The sequence below is a fragment of the Fragaria vesca genome, linkage group LG6 (assembly GCF_000184155.1).
Source record: "Fragaria vesca subsp. vesca linkage group LG6, FraVesHawaii_1.0, whole genome shotgun sequence".
NCBI lineage: Eukaryota > Viridiplantae > Streptophyta > Magnoliopsida > Rosales > Rosaceae > Fragaria > Fragaria vesca.
The window spans coordinates 25,060,976-25,076,759 of NC_020496.1; the positions used below are offsets into that span (position 1 = coordinate 25,060,976).

The window sequence follows — 15,784 nt, forward strand, 5'->3', positions numbered from 1 at the left end:
AACTAACTACTACTCTCTCTCTCTCTCTCTCTCTCTCTCTCTCTCTCTCTCTCTCTCTCTCTCTAAATTGACCTCTGTCTGCACAGAGCTTTCCTTTCCTCTGTGATTCCTTTCGATCCTAATGTTACGATTATTTCGATGCCATCCTTGTTTGACTCTCAAATTCAAAATTCAAATCCGTGCTTCTTGCTGATGTGCATTGTATTTGTTTCACTATATTTGATTTCATCATCCAGCAATTCTCTAAAGAATGTTAGCTTTAGAAAATTATTGTAATGAGTTGTAGGCATTGACTTTATTTGGTTAACTGTTAGGTAGAAGGAATGTTAGTCGTCTCAAATAATTTCTCCATGGAGGACGCAAGCAAGAAAGACATTCAAACAAGCCAGTTTAAGACATTTCTGGAAACCATGAGTTCATGATATGGGCTGTGTCTCCACTCCAGTTATCGACAAGTATGAATGTCTTGTGAATCTGTACTTGTGTGCATCACTGAACATATTTTAATGATTAATGAGCATAGGTTTCTTTCTTTAAAATAGGACATTAACCAAGAAGGTGTGATACTGTGATTCTGTTAAGTATCTATCTAATTAAGATAAACTTTAGGCTGAGTGAATATTTGCACAAATGCAACCAAATGTAGCTGGTTTCCAGGACTTTATTTGTGTATATTTCTTTTGTAAATTTGCTGCAGTAAAAGCTTGTCAAGAATTTTATTAGAATGAGCATGCTGCAGTAGTTTTCTGATATGTTTAATTATCAATTAGTATTTTTTTTTTTTAATCCTAAACCAGGAGGATCATACGATATGAAAAGAGTTTTGGTAGCCAAAACTATTGATTATACAAAAAGTGGAGTTTGTTGCCATTGATGCCCAAGCTATTGATGGTATGTATTGAATCTGTATTTTCTCTTTTGTTCTGTTTAATGCGTTCAATTTAGGTACAATATTATCTTAGCTTTTTAGCAACAGTACCCTTTCCTCGCCTTTATTGTCCTTTGTTAACACCAAAACCCTTTACACAATTTTAGGCTAATCATATAACTGTCCTAATTAGTTCTTTTGCTATAAGGCAATTGTTTGATTTCAAGTTATCCATATCAGTTATTGGATAAGAGCTGTAAAAGCACCTGTTGTTTTTAGATTGTACTGTTTGGCAAAATGAAAGACATGGTTGGTTACTTGGCTAAGTATCTTTTCCAGCTGAGTGCTGGTTGCATAAACAGCAAGTTTCAGTAATATTGCCATACATAACAATGTCAACTAATTATGTTTGACACTATTAATATGGGTCCTAAAAATGTCCAACGCCTATCCGGGAGTTGATATATCATTGAGGCAATCTTAACTCAACTATGCTTTCTTCCAACTACACAATCTGATAACGTCTTCATGTTCTTGTAATCTTGAGTAGCAGCTGAAAGTACTCCATTGAAGCCATGTAAATTTGGATGGAGTATCATTTTGTTAGAACCAATCCAATATCCGTTACAAAACAATATATATATATATATATATATATAACAATGAAATCAAAACGAAATTGAAAAATTAACAATGAAAACAAACAACACTAACTTGATTGATCAGATAGAGGCCTGCCTTGCAGTGACCTAAGACAGAAATTCGTTCCCACTTGTGCTGCAGTTTCGGACGTCTATCCAGAGGATACAACTATCTGGTTCAAGTTCTTGCACACGAACTTGACCCTGGCGAATTTACTTTATGCTTCAGAAGAAATAGTTTTGGGGAGGAAGAAGAAGAAGAATGATTCGGATAATCAAAACAACAACAGAAGTCGTCTTTATATAAAAGTCAATTTGAACAGGTATAACTGTTCAGAAAGACACAACTGCTCGGACAGTTATGTCTTTTGATATTTATCCAAATTTAATAATTAAATTAAATAATATTAATTTCCAAAAAATTAAATTTGGATTTAATCAACATAGCCCAATCTTTGACTTTTATTAAATATATATATTATATTTATTTATATCTATTAGAAACCCAATAGATAGCCCATCAAGCCCATACTAGGCCTATCATCCATTTAATGAGTCACATGGGTGTTTCCATATAAAGACTCACACATTTAATTATTCTTCAATGTGGGATAAATACCACACAAGTTCCAACAATTGACTATTTTATAGAAAAAACATGTTTTGCATATCTTTTAACAGTTTCCCAAATTTGAATCTAGCTAGTCAAATTTCTGAGGAATCTCTAATATAAGAGCATGCTATAGATCCCACTGCTAACAGAAAATTTGTATGATCAATGCTATCGAGTGAGTAGAATAAGCACAAGTTCAATTTCACTTGATTTGAGTTTGACATATGCTTGAAGATTTAAGTCCAATTATCTTTTAACATCACAGGTACTAAAGATGAGAAACAGAAAATCCTTCTTTAGATTCCCTCTACATATTGTCAGCCAGTTTAAAGGGCACAGACATATTTAGTTGCAACTGGAATGACATAGTCTTATATTGATAATTATGAATCTATAAGACAATTCTCAGCTTGTCAGCATATCTTTTAGCATCTTATTTGAAATTTGTTCTCCCAACTTTGTTAGAGCTCCTCCATGGTGTCTAGGCAGCAGTCTCTTCAAGGCATTTTCAACACACCAAATCATTGACTGCGCCAAACTCCTCACAGCATTAGATGTGGAACTTACTGTTTAGAGTGGATTTCACATTTTCATGTGTTAAGAGTCCAGCGCAGTGCACCCAGCAGATACAAGAATCTCTTCTGATGCAAACAATGACACATTTTATTGATGCCAATTATTGCACAATCCATGATTACAGATTCTTATGTTTTTGGCCACTTGAATTTACATAACAGCTTACCTCATTTTCACATCAGAACAGATTATGAAACAAATAGATCCATATTACTTGGCTACACTTCAAATAGCTCTTTCAGATTACTGTAAGGCTCTTTGGCATTAGGAACTTGGTTCCACCATAGCTCAGCAAGTTGTTGATAAACCCTTTCGGTTGGATGGAAAGAGTCGAAAAAGACATACTCACTTACATTGGCACATAACCGATACTCGGTCACACCTCTCTTCCCCCCACAGCTATAAATTCCTCCATATGGACCAGAGCCACAGCATGCACTCTTTCCTTCCTTGAAACCTTTACAACACAATCAATAATAACAAAACATTAAAAGACATCACTTAGTTTATGACAATAATGCAGATAAGAGAAATGAACACCAATTAATATACTAAAAGGGACTGAGGTCATGCAATACATACCATATTTAGATGGGTAATTGATTCTTGCAGTTAGGTAAGTGTCTAATTTAGCAATGGAATATTTGAATCCTTGCAGCTTGCCCTTCAGCTTTTCGAGGTGTTTAGGAAGTGCTGTATTGTGCATGTTCACTAGCGACGTAACTTCTTTAACACAGGTGCCATTGTTTCCTGGTCTCTGGGATGGTACAAGACCCAGAGGTGGCAATCTTGTAAACCCGAATTTCCGTCCTCCTTTGTTGTATATTTCCTGAAAAGGCATATGAAGTAAGACCAATTCCTCCAACAAAATGTGTAAGATGGTTCATATATGAAAATAAACTATAACAGAATGTATGAAAAGGAGAAGTCTAATACATTGATCACATTTGTGAGGTTTCCAATCACCATGCCAACATATTCCTCTTGTGAGTGAGTCTCAAAGTAACTGCAATCTGTAGCTAACGGAGCGAAATAATCATTGCCTCCAATGCTGATCAGGTAAACAGCATTGGAGAGCAATGTGTAGGTTTCTGCATCACCTAGATTGTGCTTTAAGTGCTTCACCACATCCTCGAAAAGATGCAGTTGATAATTAAGGGGTATAACCTAACAACAAGAATTCACAAAATTAAATCATGCTAATCACCCAAGATCCAAGTTCTAAAAAAAAAAAAAAAAAAATAACACCCAAGATCCAAATTCAGAAACAACAGTATAAATGTAACCAAAAGTGTAGAAGGCAGAGGACGTACTAATCCTTTTTTACGTGTTTCATCTAAAGCACCAGCTCCACCAGAAGCAAAGTTGACCCCATAAGTGTAGTCCACAATCCTCGGATAAATAGCAGGTACAATTGGCAACTTTGCATACTCAGCTGCACCATTAATGGGAATTTAACAAGCAGTCTCACACACAAGTTGTTCAATGAAATGAACCGAAACAAATAAGTATGCGAATGACTAAAGGATCTTACCAATGAAATCTGGTATTAGGCGTCCGTCGCAGAATCTGCCAGTTGGGTACTTGAAGAAGGTTTCACCATAGGGAAGCCAATCTGCCTTGAAATCGTTGGTGGTATTTATGTAGTTATTGTTTCCTGGGTCAAACAATGAATCACCAAATATGTACAGGGCTGCATGTTTTCTCATAAGGCCTGAATGACCATGGCAGCTGCTAGGAATAAGCACACCTGCCCAGAATGCCAAGATAAGAACATGGAACTTCAAAGCTGCCATTCCAGATTTCCAGTCTGTATCTTTTTGCATCATCTTCTCCCCTGTTTCAGTTCTATATAAAGTGTGAGTGTCGGGTCGATCTTGTCTCTTGATTGCCTCTGTTTCTCTCGAAATGGAATTCAACGCAAACGAAAATTCAAAGTAACCGACGAGTATGAGAGTAGTATATATGACAGAGAGATTTTGTCTTCCTTATCTAAACTTTCTTTGTCCTCTATACACTATAATAAGAGAAATTCCTGACAATAATTCAAGAGATTGAGCTTCAACGTGAATCATAATTATTCTTTGGTCAGCTGCATGAAATTGATTTAACTTATCCAAAAAGATAGCGGAGGATTTTGAAAAACAATGTCTGGTGTTGAAGTCAATTACTTGAAATAATGGAAGTCTTAAGAGTATCAACTGCAACATTATCTGCAGCGTAAGTGTAATTAGCAGCCTTCCACAGTTAGCTTTGTATAAATTCAAAGACAACTTCTAGAAAGGAAAGTCTATATCATTCAGCCAACTCTTGTTGACTTGGCTGATGGGTAAAGATTGGCGCAGCTACGGGTCAGAAGCTGTAGATTCAGTTAGCTAGAAGTTGTTAAGCCTAGCCTATATAGTAACCTGTAATCTGGGTTAGGAATCTGATGCACACTAACAAGGCCAAAGATAATCTCCCATTCAAAACATGTACAGTTGCTGGTTTTTGTAAGAAAGTTGTTCTCCCATTGAAAACAATTGCTGATTCTTGTAAGAAAGGAATCGAAGACGTACTTCATATTGACATGAGCAAATAAAATTGCAAATGTTCTAACTCTGCATATTAACTGCGTGAAGGATTTAGCATAACGTCTTCTTCGTTTCTCCTCCAGTGTCGAGAACTCTAGAATAAAAAAAACATCAATAACGTCTGTTTGATCTTTCAATACTACTTCAAATGAAATATAACATGCTCACTAATAAGTAGCAGTCCTCCTTTTCCAGATTTATGTAGGGGTCTCCTCTGACATTGGGAGTAAGGCTTCACCATAACATCGAGATAAATCCGGGGTCCACTGAGTAATCTGTTTCATTTACTAGAAAGTTGAAACATAAACAACCCTACAGTATCTAAGTAAATGGGCTTGGCACAGGGACTAGTGGTGATCCCAAAATAGGTAACCTCAAAGTAAAAGGCAGACCTGTCAACCCAATATTTGAGCCCAGTATTTTTTTTTTTGAAACATATTTGAGCCCAAATTAGCAAAGCAGCTTAAAACAATTTGGACACCCAAGTCACTGTGGGCACCCGACTCACTGCTTTGGGCACACAAAAGGCTCTCACCATCAAATTTTTCTTTTAATTATTAAAATTTCTTAATCTATCACACCCTTACATATCTTATTGGGGTCACCAACTGAGGTTTTTAGGCAATTAGTATTTCCGTTTCATGGGAATTAGATAGTTGTAGTTTGAAGTTATTTGTATAGGTTTGATTTGTGCTCACTTGTAATAAAAACTACCTATCTTTCGTGGATACCTATTTTTCATAAAGCTTGTTACCTCCGAGTTAATTATTTGGGACAATGTTGTCACTTGATGTATGAGCTTTTTAGCCGAGGATAATCAATGAAACTATATCCATATTTAATTAAAAATAAAAGTTTGCCTCTCATTGCAATTTTATAATTTAAAAGAAGATGTTCACGTCTGTCTAACACATCACGTGTATTGACACACCACGTAATCAATTTTTTTACAAAAAAAAAAAAAAAAGAACCAAAATTTGGTCAATTATTGATGTCAAATGTTGCAAAATCCATGATTGCAAATTCTTTTATATTTGGCCACTTGAAATTACATAGCAGGTTTACCTCATTTTCAGATCAGAACAGAATATGAAACAAATAGATCCATATTTGGCTACACGCCTCCAAATAGATCCATAATAGCTCTTTCAGATTACTGCAGGGCTCTCTGTCATTACGAGTTTGGTTCCACCATAGCTTGGAGATTTGCTGGTAAACCCTTTCGGTTGGATGAAAAGAGTCGAAAAATACATACTAACATTAGCACATAACCAGTAGTACTCAGTCACACTTCTCTTTCCTCCACAGCTAAAAATACCTCCATATGGACCAGAGCCACAGCATGCAGCTTTTCCTTCCTTGAAACCTTCGCAACACAATCAATAATTACAAGTGGAACATCAGAAGAGATGCATAATTTTGCTTATGACACAAATTCAGATAAGAGAATGAATACAAATATACTAGTTTAGGAAGGTGAGGGACTGAGGTCATGCAATATATACCATATTCAGATGGGTTATTGATTCTTTCAGTAAGGTAAGTATCTAGTTTTGCAATTGAATATTTGAATCCTTGCAGCTTGCTCTTCAGCTTTTCGAGGAGTTCAGGAAGTGCTGCGTTGTGCATGTTCGCAAGCGATGTAAGTTCTTCAACACAGGTGCCTCTGTTTCCTGGTCTCTGGGCTGGTACCTGACCCAGAGGTGGCAATCTTGAAAACCCGAATTTCCGTCTTCCTTTGTTATATATTTCCTGAGAAAAAGAATATTAAGTAAGCGCAACTCCTCCAAAATGTGTGTGATGATTCATATATGCAAATGAACTATAACAGGACGTTTGAAAAGAAGAAGTCTAGTACTCTGATCACATTTGTGAGGTTCCCAATCACCATGCCAACATATTCCTCCAGTGAGTGTGTCTCGAAGAAACCGCAATTTGTAGATAATGGAGCGATATAGTCATTGGCTCCAATGCTGATCAAGTAAACAGCATTGGAGAGCAATGTGTGGTTTCTACATCACCTAGACTGTGCCTCAAGTGCTTCTCCACATTCTCGAAAAGATGCAGTTGATGATTAAGGGGTATAACCTAAAAATGAGAATTCACATAATTAAATTATGCTAATCTGTTGGTATAAGGATTATTGGCTATCCCTTTTATGATCAAAACACAAGACACAAGCTATTTTATATATCCTGATGGTAAGGATATCACAAGTGAAGAATGAAGACTTGACAAGATCACATGTGTCTAGGTAACTGGTGCATATGCATCTGATGCTTTTCATTAAGAATTTTACATATCCTGATGGTAAGGATATCACAAGTGAAGAATGAAGACCTGCCAAGATCTCATGTGCATCAGGTAGTTCATGCATATGCATCTCATGTTTTTCACTGAGAATGGCAGCTTTGCTTGTCATCCTAGATAAGATGATACCTCTTGGTGTATCTGTCCTAATCTATTGGGTCTATATGTATGCATGTCTAAATGCTTTTGCTATTTGTGTATCATTAGTTTGAATTCCCCTGTTTGAATTCAAATCCCCTTTAGCAAAACATTTGTCGTTGCCTTGGTGCTTCAAGTCAGTCTAAGGTTGTGTAGTGTTTCCAACCCGTGACCACATGACTAGAGTTTAGAGGCTCCAGCAAGGTTTGTGATACGCAAACTAATATATTAGCTGACTCTTTGTTTTTATCTCATGTACATCAGGTAGTTCATGCATGTGCATCACATTCATTCAGGATGGCAGCTCTGCTTGCTATCCAGATTTGGTGGATACCCCTGTTGTATCTATCCTAATCTCTGAGTCTGACTTCGTGCAGATTTAAATGGTTTTGCGTAAGCTTTTCAAGTATTTGAATTTCAAATCTCTTTTAGCAAAACATTTTTCATCGTGCTTGAGCTCGAAGTTAGTCTAGGGTTGTGTTGTTCTTCCAACCCATGAGCACATGACTAAAGCACTTTTAGGCAGCTCCTTTTTTAGTCCAGCTGGGTTTTGTGATACACAAACCAAGTCAGCTGCTGAGCCATGTGATGCACCGCCCAAGCTATCAGCTGACCTATGTGATCTCATATAGGAATAGGTTTTGTTGTGTCTCTTTCATTCACAAAACCTTTTGTCTCTTCCTTATTGGACCATTATGATATAAGAGAGTTGTGTTTGTCTTTACTCTCTTGGAGCCTTTTGTTTGTCCCTTGGCCCTCTCACTTTATGAGTTTGGATAAGGACTAAAGTCCAAAAAGTTGCCTCCCATTTTGGTAAACATGCATGCTCTCCTTTAGCTTGCACTTTGCCTATATATATGGAGCAAGTCTCTTCTTGCTCTTCGGTTGTTCAAGATGTAGTTTTCTACATAGTTTTAGCTGGGTATAGGTTTTACCTTGCATTGCTCATTTGTCTCTAAGTCTTCCCTTGGTGATTGTAAATCTTAGAGCAAGAGCAAGAGCAAAAACTCTTTTTATAAACCCATTAGCATTCTGCATATCATGAGTGATGGTAGTGCAGCAACCCCAGAAGTACTCAAGAATGATCAGTTGATCGAGGAGAGCTGAGTTCTAGAGAGTCAGTTAAAGGCGTTAGCTGAGGTCTGAAGAATCCCTCTCATTAGGATAGCTGAGTTCTGAGTTGAGTATTCTGAGAAGTGTTCAAGAAGAATCAGTTAAAGGCGTTAGCTGAGTTCTGAGTTGAAACTTCTTCTTATACCTTCATATGTAAACACTTGAGAGACAAGAGAGGTAAGTCTAGACTAGTAGGTAGACTAGGCAGGATAGCAAGTCGTTGTTGTATCCCTAGACTATAATCTTGTGAGGAGTGAGGTGAGTCACTCAGAGACAGGAGAGATAGATCTAGACTAGTGGGTAGACTAGGCAGGATTGCAAATCGTCGTTGTATCCCTAAACTATAATCTTGTAAGAAGTGAGTTTTACATAGTGGAAAGGTTTGTCCCTCAAGAGTTAGGGGCACGCAGTTTTTCTCTCTGGTGCAGGGTTTCTGCGAATAAAAAACGTATTGGTGTTATTTCTTTTACTTTCCAGTACTTGTTCTTTTATTTATTACTACGTCTCCTTGTTATCAGGATACAAATTCAGAAATTATGAATGTGACCCAAAGTTTAGAAGTCAGAACACGTACTAATCCTTCATGTGTTTCATTTAGAGCACCAGCTCCACCAGAAGCAAAGTTGACCCCATAAGTATAGTCCACAATTCTCGGATAATATGCCGGTACAATTGGCAACTTTGCATACTCAGCTGCAACATTAATAGAAATTTAACAATCAGTCACACACAAGTTCAATGAAATGACCCGAAACAAAGTATGCCAATAACTAAGGGATCTTACCTATGAAATATGGTATAAATTCGGCCCTTAACAACTTTTTTTGTATAAATTCGTTATCAAGGATAACAAGGGTTATAGCTATCCTGGATAACAAATACACAATGACAATAAATAAAAGTTGCAGTAAAATAACAATGAACACCAATATGTTTTTTACTCGCAGAAACCCTACAACCAGGGAGAAAAACTACGTGCCCCTAACTCTTGAGGGACAAACCTTTCCATTATGTAAAACTCACTTCTTACAAGATTATAGTCTAGGGATACATGAACGACTTGCTATCCTGCCTAAACTACCCACTTGTCTAGATCTATACTTTCTCTCTTATTTCTGAGTACCTCACTCCTTACAAGATTACAGTATAGGATACAGCAACAACTTGCTATCCTATCTAGTACCAAACCAGTCTAGATCTACCTCTTTTGTCTCTAAGTGGCTACACATGAAGGTATAAGAAGTTTCAACTAAGAACTCAGCTATTACTTAACTGATTCTTCTTGAAGGCTTTTAAGAAGTTTCACTCTCAAAAACTCAGCTATCCTAAACTGATTCTTTCATGAACCCAGCTACCTCAGCATGATACATCATAACTTAGCTATCCTCAGCTGCTTCTTTCATAAACACTTCCTGGGTTGTTGCACTACCAACTGATCTCATGGTATGCAGAATGCAATGAGTTTATGAGAAGATGTTTTGTTCAGTTCTAAGGTTTATAATCACAAAAGGAAGACTTAGAGACTAAGGAACAATGCAAAGTAAAACCAAAACAAAGGGATAATCCCAACAAAGCAAACGTAGAAACTACATTTTGACAACCACTGAGCAAAGGCAGCCTTGCTCAGTATATATAGGCTGATGGAGTGCTCTAACAAGAGAGAGACACAAACCAAAGAGGTGCCACAAGAGGGCAAGCACGAGGGCCAAAGCAAGGAGGGAGTTTTGGACTTTTGTGCTTGGCCAAACTCTGAAAAGGAGAGGACATATATAGTTGTTCTAGGCCAAGAAAGAAAGAAACAAAACTATCCTAAACAATGTTTGATTTAAAAGCAAGAGACAAAAGGTTTTGCAAACTTTTTCCAAAAGCATAATACCACATTGGTTTAGCAAACCACTTTTCTCTGATATCAAACAAAGACAGCTGCAATATTGGTTTGTGTATCACAAACACAGCAAACCACAGCTGGAGCCTAAAAGCTAAAACATGGGTCACGGGTTGAGATAAAGGCATCAAATCCTAGACTAATTTAAGCACCAAAGCATGTCTTTTATTTTAGTTGTCAATTTGAAATTCAAATGAGGATCTCACCCAGACATAGTTTTTATGGAACAAGGGTAAAGAAACTTAAACATAAGACAACAGAACAAAAGATCAAAAAGTTGGAAACCCAGATTTTTAAGATGGCAAGTGATACTGCTATCCTCTATGAAAAACCATAAAATGCATATGCATGATTTTACCACCTGAGTTCCATGAGTTCATGTTGGTTCTTCGATTTCTTCAACTTGTTCTTCAGATGTGCAAGACCAGTCTCAATTGCTTTAGGCTTCATAGGTTGTGTTTTGTTCTATATAAGGATTGCCAACAACCTTATACCTTCAGGTTAGTTTGATATTGCTGTGATTTAAAAAAAAAAAATTGTTGTTGTTGTACTGCGAAAATAATCAGCTGTGAATTAAAATAATTTTAAAAGTGTTGTCAAGATAAAATTTAGGGTGCGTCTATTGCCACCTCACAAACCATTTTGTTCACCCCACATTTTCTTCACACCCTACTTATTTATTTTTAATTGTAAGTCTACTTAATTTGTCCACCCATTTATAATACCAAAAATACCCTTTTTCCAATTCTATTTTGTTCACCTTACATATATTTTTTTCAATTTCACATTTGCTTTGTTCACCTTACATTCTCTTCTCACCCTACATATATATTTTTTAATTTTATATAATACACACAATATCAAACGACCATTACTTGGAAAAAGCTCCGACTCTGATGAAAAAAAACAAATCGAATATAAATGAGCGATTAGACATGGAAATTTATATGCAAAATCGACATAGGAAATGTTAAGGAATAGACAGAGGATCAACAATGAAAAAAAAATAAAAACAGTTCACCTCATCTTCAGGTTGAATGCTAGTGTCTTTAGACTCCATATAATAACCAAATATGATAAATTATAAGTTAGTGTTTACGAAGTACGTGTTCATCCAAAACAAAATGATAAAATCATAAACTTTTTATCTACCCTTAGTCGGCGGTAGAGGGAGGATATGTAATGGTTTTCTCTAACTTGAGAATTATTAATATATCATTTTGATATTTTTCAAAAAAAAAAATGAAAAAAAATTGTAATTTATAATAAATTATTGTCTCTTGCTGTAATTTTACATCAGAGCATTTTAGTCTTTCAATAAATCAACATGTGGGGTGACAATAGACGCACCCTAAAATTTATTAATTTCTAGTGTTTTTAGTGACAGCTGCTTTTAAAATAAAAGTTGTTGCTAGTGACCTGTAATTTGAAAAAAAAGTTGTTTTTCTTTCATTTACCAAACATTATAAAATCTAAAAGTTCAGATAGAAGTTGATTTTTTTTTTTTTAAAAAGCGAAACTGTACCAAACTAGGCCTAAAAAAGAAACAAGTACTACACATTAAAATAGGCAAACATTTTTGCCTTCAGTTGCAAATGTTCTAACTCTGTTTGCCTTCAATTATGTGTATCCTACATGATGAAGTGATGATAGATAGCAATGAAATGCATGCAGGATTTGTCGTTTTCAGTTCTCTTCCAGCTGGTTTGAGTTTTGAATACTAGTCCTATAAAACCCTAAACATATATCCACAACAATAGCAAGCGACACCCACACTTGGTCTTTAGAGCAAGTTCATCCGTTGGGTTAGAATGAACTCAATAACCTGGGTCACTTAACTTAAGTGACCTGGGTCACTCTGGGTCACTGTGACTGGGCAACAGTTTCCATCATTCAGAAATGTGAGATTGCTGCCACGTGGCAGTGACTGTTTATTGAATTTAAAAAACATGTTTGAAATGTTTTAACTGTCACTAAATAAGTAAATATGACTTATTGAAAAATTAATTTTTTTCTATGATATTTAATTAACAGGCTAAGACTAGAAAATATTATTTTTTATTCCAGGTCATTATTGAGAATTTTATAAAAATTTAATATTCTTTTTCTTACCGTTACTTGTATATTAATCATCGTAATTAAATGACCATTGCATTTACTTTTAAGCCTAACAAATAATACAAATAGGGTTTATCTAATTAAAAGAATGAATAATTAAATGTAGATGGCTGAAGCAATTAAGTAGGGCTCCACATAGTCGTATATAATTGGTTGAACTTGAAAATTAAAGCCAAGCAGCCTTGCACGTGATAGTTGACGCGCTCCCTTATTGGTCCGTATGGGTTACAAGTCTCTTTGGAGCGTGAGTGGCTTTTGTATGCGTGCTGATATCACCCACGTGTGTGGGCTAGACTGACGTGGAAAGAACTCACCTGGACTGGATTACTCCTCTAGTCTGGGTAGTTTGCTTATTTTCCAATTAACCTAGGTTGAATTGAGAAGATATCTCATTTGTGAGTGAAAAATGAATTTTTTCTCTTGGGTTGGATTGCACATGTGTCAAGTAACCCAGGTTGAATTTTTTTTAATGGGTGAACTTGCTCTTAGGGGCGGATCCTAAAAATATACACAAAAGGTACACTCTTGTGTGGTTAGGATGGAAAAAGCTGCACTTATGTGTGAGCTTTTTTTTTGGGATCCGGCTCCTAAATGCCACACAAGTGTAAGTGTGGTTGTTGCCCTATACATTGTAGTAGACACTCGCTCCATCATCTGGACTAAAAATCAAGGATCCATATAATAAGAGCTTTGAAGGTAAAGCAAGAGGTGAAAAGTATTAATATGTTCTTTAAGCTGATGAAGTGACTAGTGCTAAGATTGGGTTTGCTAGGATATAAACTGGGCCTGTTAGGATTTATGTTCTTTTAACAACTTTTACTCATCCTCTCCGTTTCCATCTGTCTGTTTCTCATCTATACTGAATAAACTGAATCATGATCAGCGGAAAAGACGTCTACAATGTCCTTGCGAGCATTGTGCCTCTTTACGTAGCCATGATCTTGGCCTACGGCTCGGTTCGGTGGTGGAACATCTTAACCCCGGACCAGTGCTCCGGCATCAACCGTTTCGTGGTGGTTTTTGCCGTTCCTTTAATGCCAGGTTGAGGGCATTAATACTTCCAAGGCTTCTCAACATGATCCAATTGATGGTTCAAAGGGCGAGCAAATTATTTTTGATATTTAACAGTACCCAGTTGCTAGTTTGAGTAAAGCTTCGATTTTTAATTGTTAATTTACTAGTTTGCAATTCTGGTTGATTGATATTGGCAAAGTGTGTGATACTGGAATTGGATAGTTTTTGAAAAGTTCGTATACTGGTAACTATTTCATTGAATAGTACGTTTCTGAAAGTGTTCCCGTCTTGCAGATTAATTTGGTGAAATTTGAGTCTGTTTTTCCCAAATCAAAATTTAACCACTAGAGTTTAGTATTTGAAATGTATCAGTCGCCCTTGCATATAGAATGTTGGCAATTAGTTCATACTTTTCTTTAACATATTGTATTCCACGGTCGAACTCTATCAAATTTGTTCACTAAAGATCACGTAACTATACTTGCTGCATATGTTTTAATGATCAATAGATATTTGAACTGATTATAAATAGTCAAATTTATGTGTCCTGCAGGCTGCAATGTGCAGGGAATCATCAGTTGATAAATAATACGAGTTCTGGAAGGAAAATGAGTGGAGATGAGGTGCTTGAAATAGAAGAAGGAAAAATGTTACCGGCAAGTGCACCTCCATATAGTAGCGGCCAGAAGAAGATGGACATGGAAGAAGCAGGTATGGGAAAGAAGCAACAAACTCCTCCTGTAAGTTTCATGACTAGGCTCATCTTCATCATGGTTTGGAGAAAGCTAATTAGAAATCCCAACACCTACTCCAGTATCCTCGGTCTCGCATGGTCTCTCGTATCATTCAAGTACATCTCTCTTCCTACTCTATCTCCTATAGTTCCAAATCTCACAAAGTCAGTCAAAATAGTCTTCTTACGTGTGTGTCTTGTTCAAATCAAGGCCGCACAGGCGCGGCTTCTAGAGACGCTCCAAGCTTACCCTTCCCCTGGGAGCGCCTAGCGAGTTTCAAACCTTGCTTGCGTGAAAGCCCTCAAATATGATACCAGTAGTGGAATAAAAGTATTTTGTGCCCTCAGAGTTATCCCAACCACATCAACTAAAACTAATTGTCATTCCAGGTTACACATCAAAATGCCAACAATTGTAAGTGGATCCATAACAATAGTATCTAATACTGGCTTGGGAATGGCTATGTTCAGTATTAGTACGCATCTTCTATTGACTGATTAACCACCTAAATGTGTTCAACTATAAAGTGCAAACCTTGTATCCATCCATACTTACCTTATTTTTCTTTTTCTGGTTTCAGGTTTATTCATGGCTTTACAACCAAAGATTATAGCTGGTGGAAAATCACTAGCAACATTTGCAATTGTTGTTAGGTTCTTGATAGGCCCAGCAGTGGTTGCTGCATGCTCCATAGCTGTTGGTCTTCGTGGAGTTCTTTGCGTGTTTCAATACTTCAGGTTAACCACTTCAATCTTTAGACTATACAACTTTACTATGTTTCCCTCTTCTTTTTTCTCAATTAAAAGCTTACCACAAGGAGAATTATCCATTTATCACAGGCTGCTCTTCCTCTAGCGATTGTTCCTTTTGTATTTGCCAAAGAATACAATGTGCACGCAGAAATAATTAGCACTTCGTAAGTATTTATATGTGTCTGAAGAAAATCCATATAATGATTGATGAATGAAGGTAAATAGTAATGAAAAAACTCTAACTTGTATCATGGTGTTGTAACTATTGCAGAGTCATTTTTGGAATGCTGGTTGCCTTGCCTGTAACGATAGTGTACTATATTCTTCTCGGACTAGTTTCTGGCAAATTGAGGGCTTTTGGAAGATATATAAACTGTACAGTTCGGACACCCAAGTCACTCTGGGCACCCTCACTGCTTTGGGCACCAAAAGGCTCTATCCATAGCTGC

At 36.6% G+C, this 15,784-nt stretch overlaps 1 protein-coding gene and 1 pseudogene across 1 annotated transcript; both read right to left on the reverse strand.

Moving 5' to 3' along the window:
• Nucleotides 1–1,596: 1,596 nt before the first annotated feature.
• Nucleotides 1,597–4,902, reverse strand: LOC101313621 (GDSL esterase/lipase 1-like). Its single transcript, XM_004303690.1, has 6 exons — nt 4,233–4,902; nt 4,012–4,133; nt 3,635–3,865; nt 3,281–3,527; nt 3,052–3,155; nt 1,597–1,713 (listed from the first exon to the last, which is right to left on the reverse strand). The coding sequence occupies exons 1-6, from the start codon at nt 4,525–4,527 to the stop codon at nt 1,618–1,620; spliced, it is 1,095 nt and encodes a 364-aa protein (XP_004303738.1). The 5' UTR covers nt 4,528–4,902; the 3' UTR covers nt 1,597–1,617.
• A 1,446-nt stretch (nt 4,903–6,348) lies between these two features.
• LOC101294389 lies at nt 6,349–9,841 on the reverse strand (annotated as a pseudogene).
• Nucleotides 9,842–15,784: the final 5,943 nt, after the last annotated feature.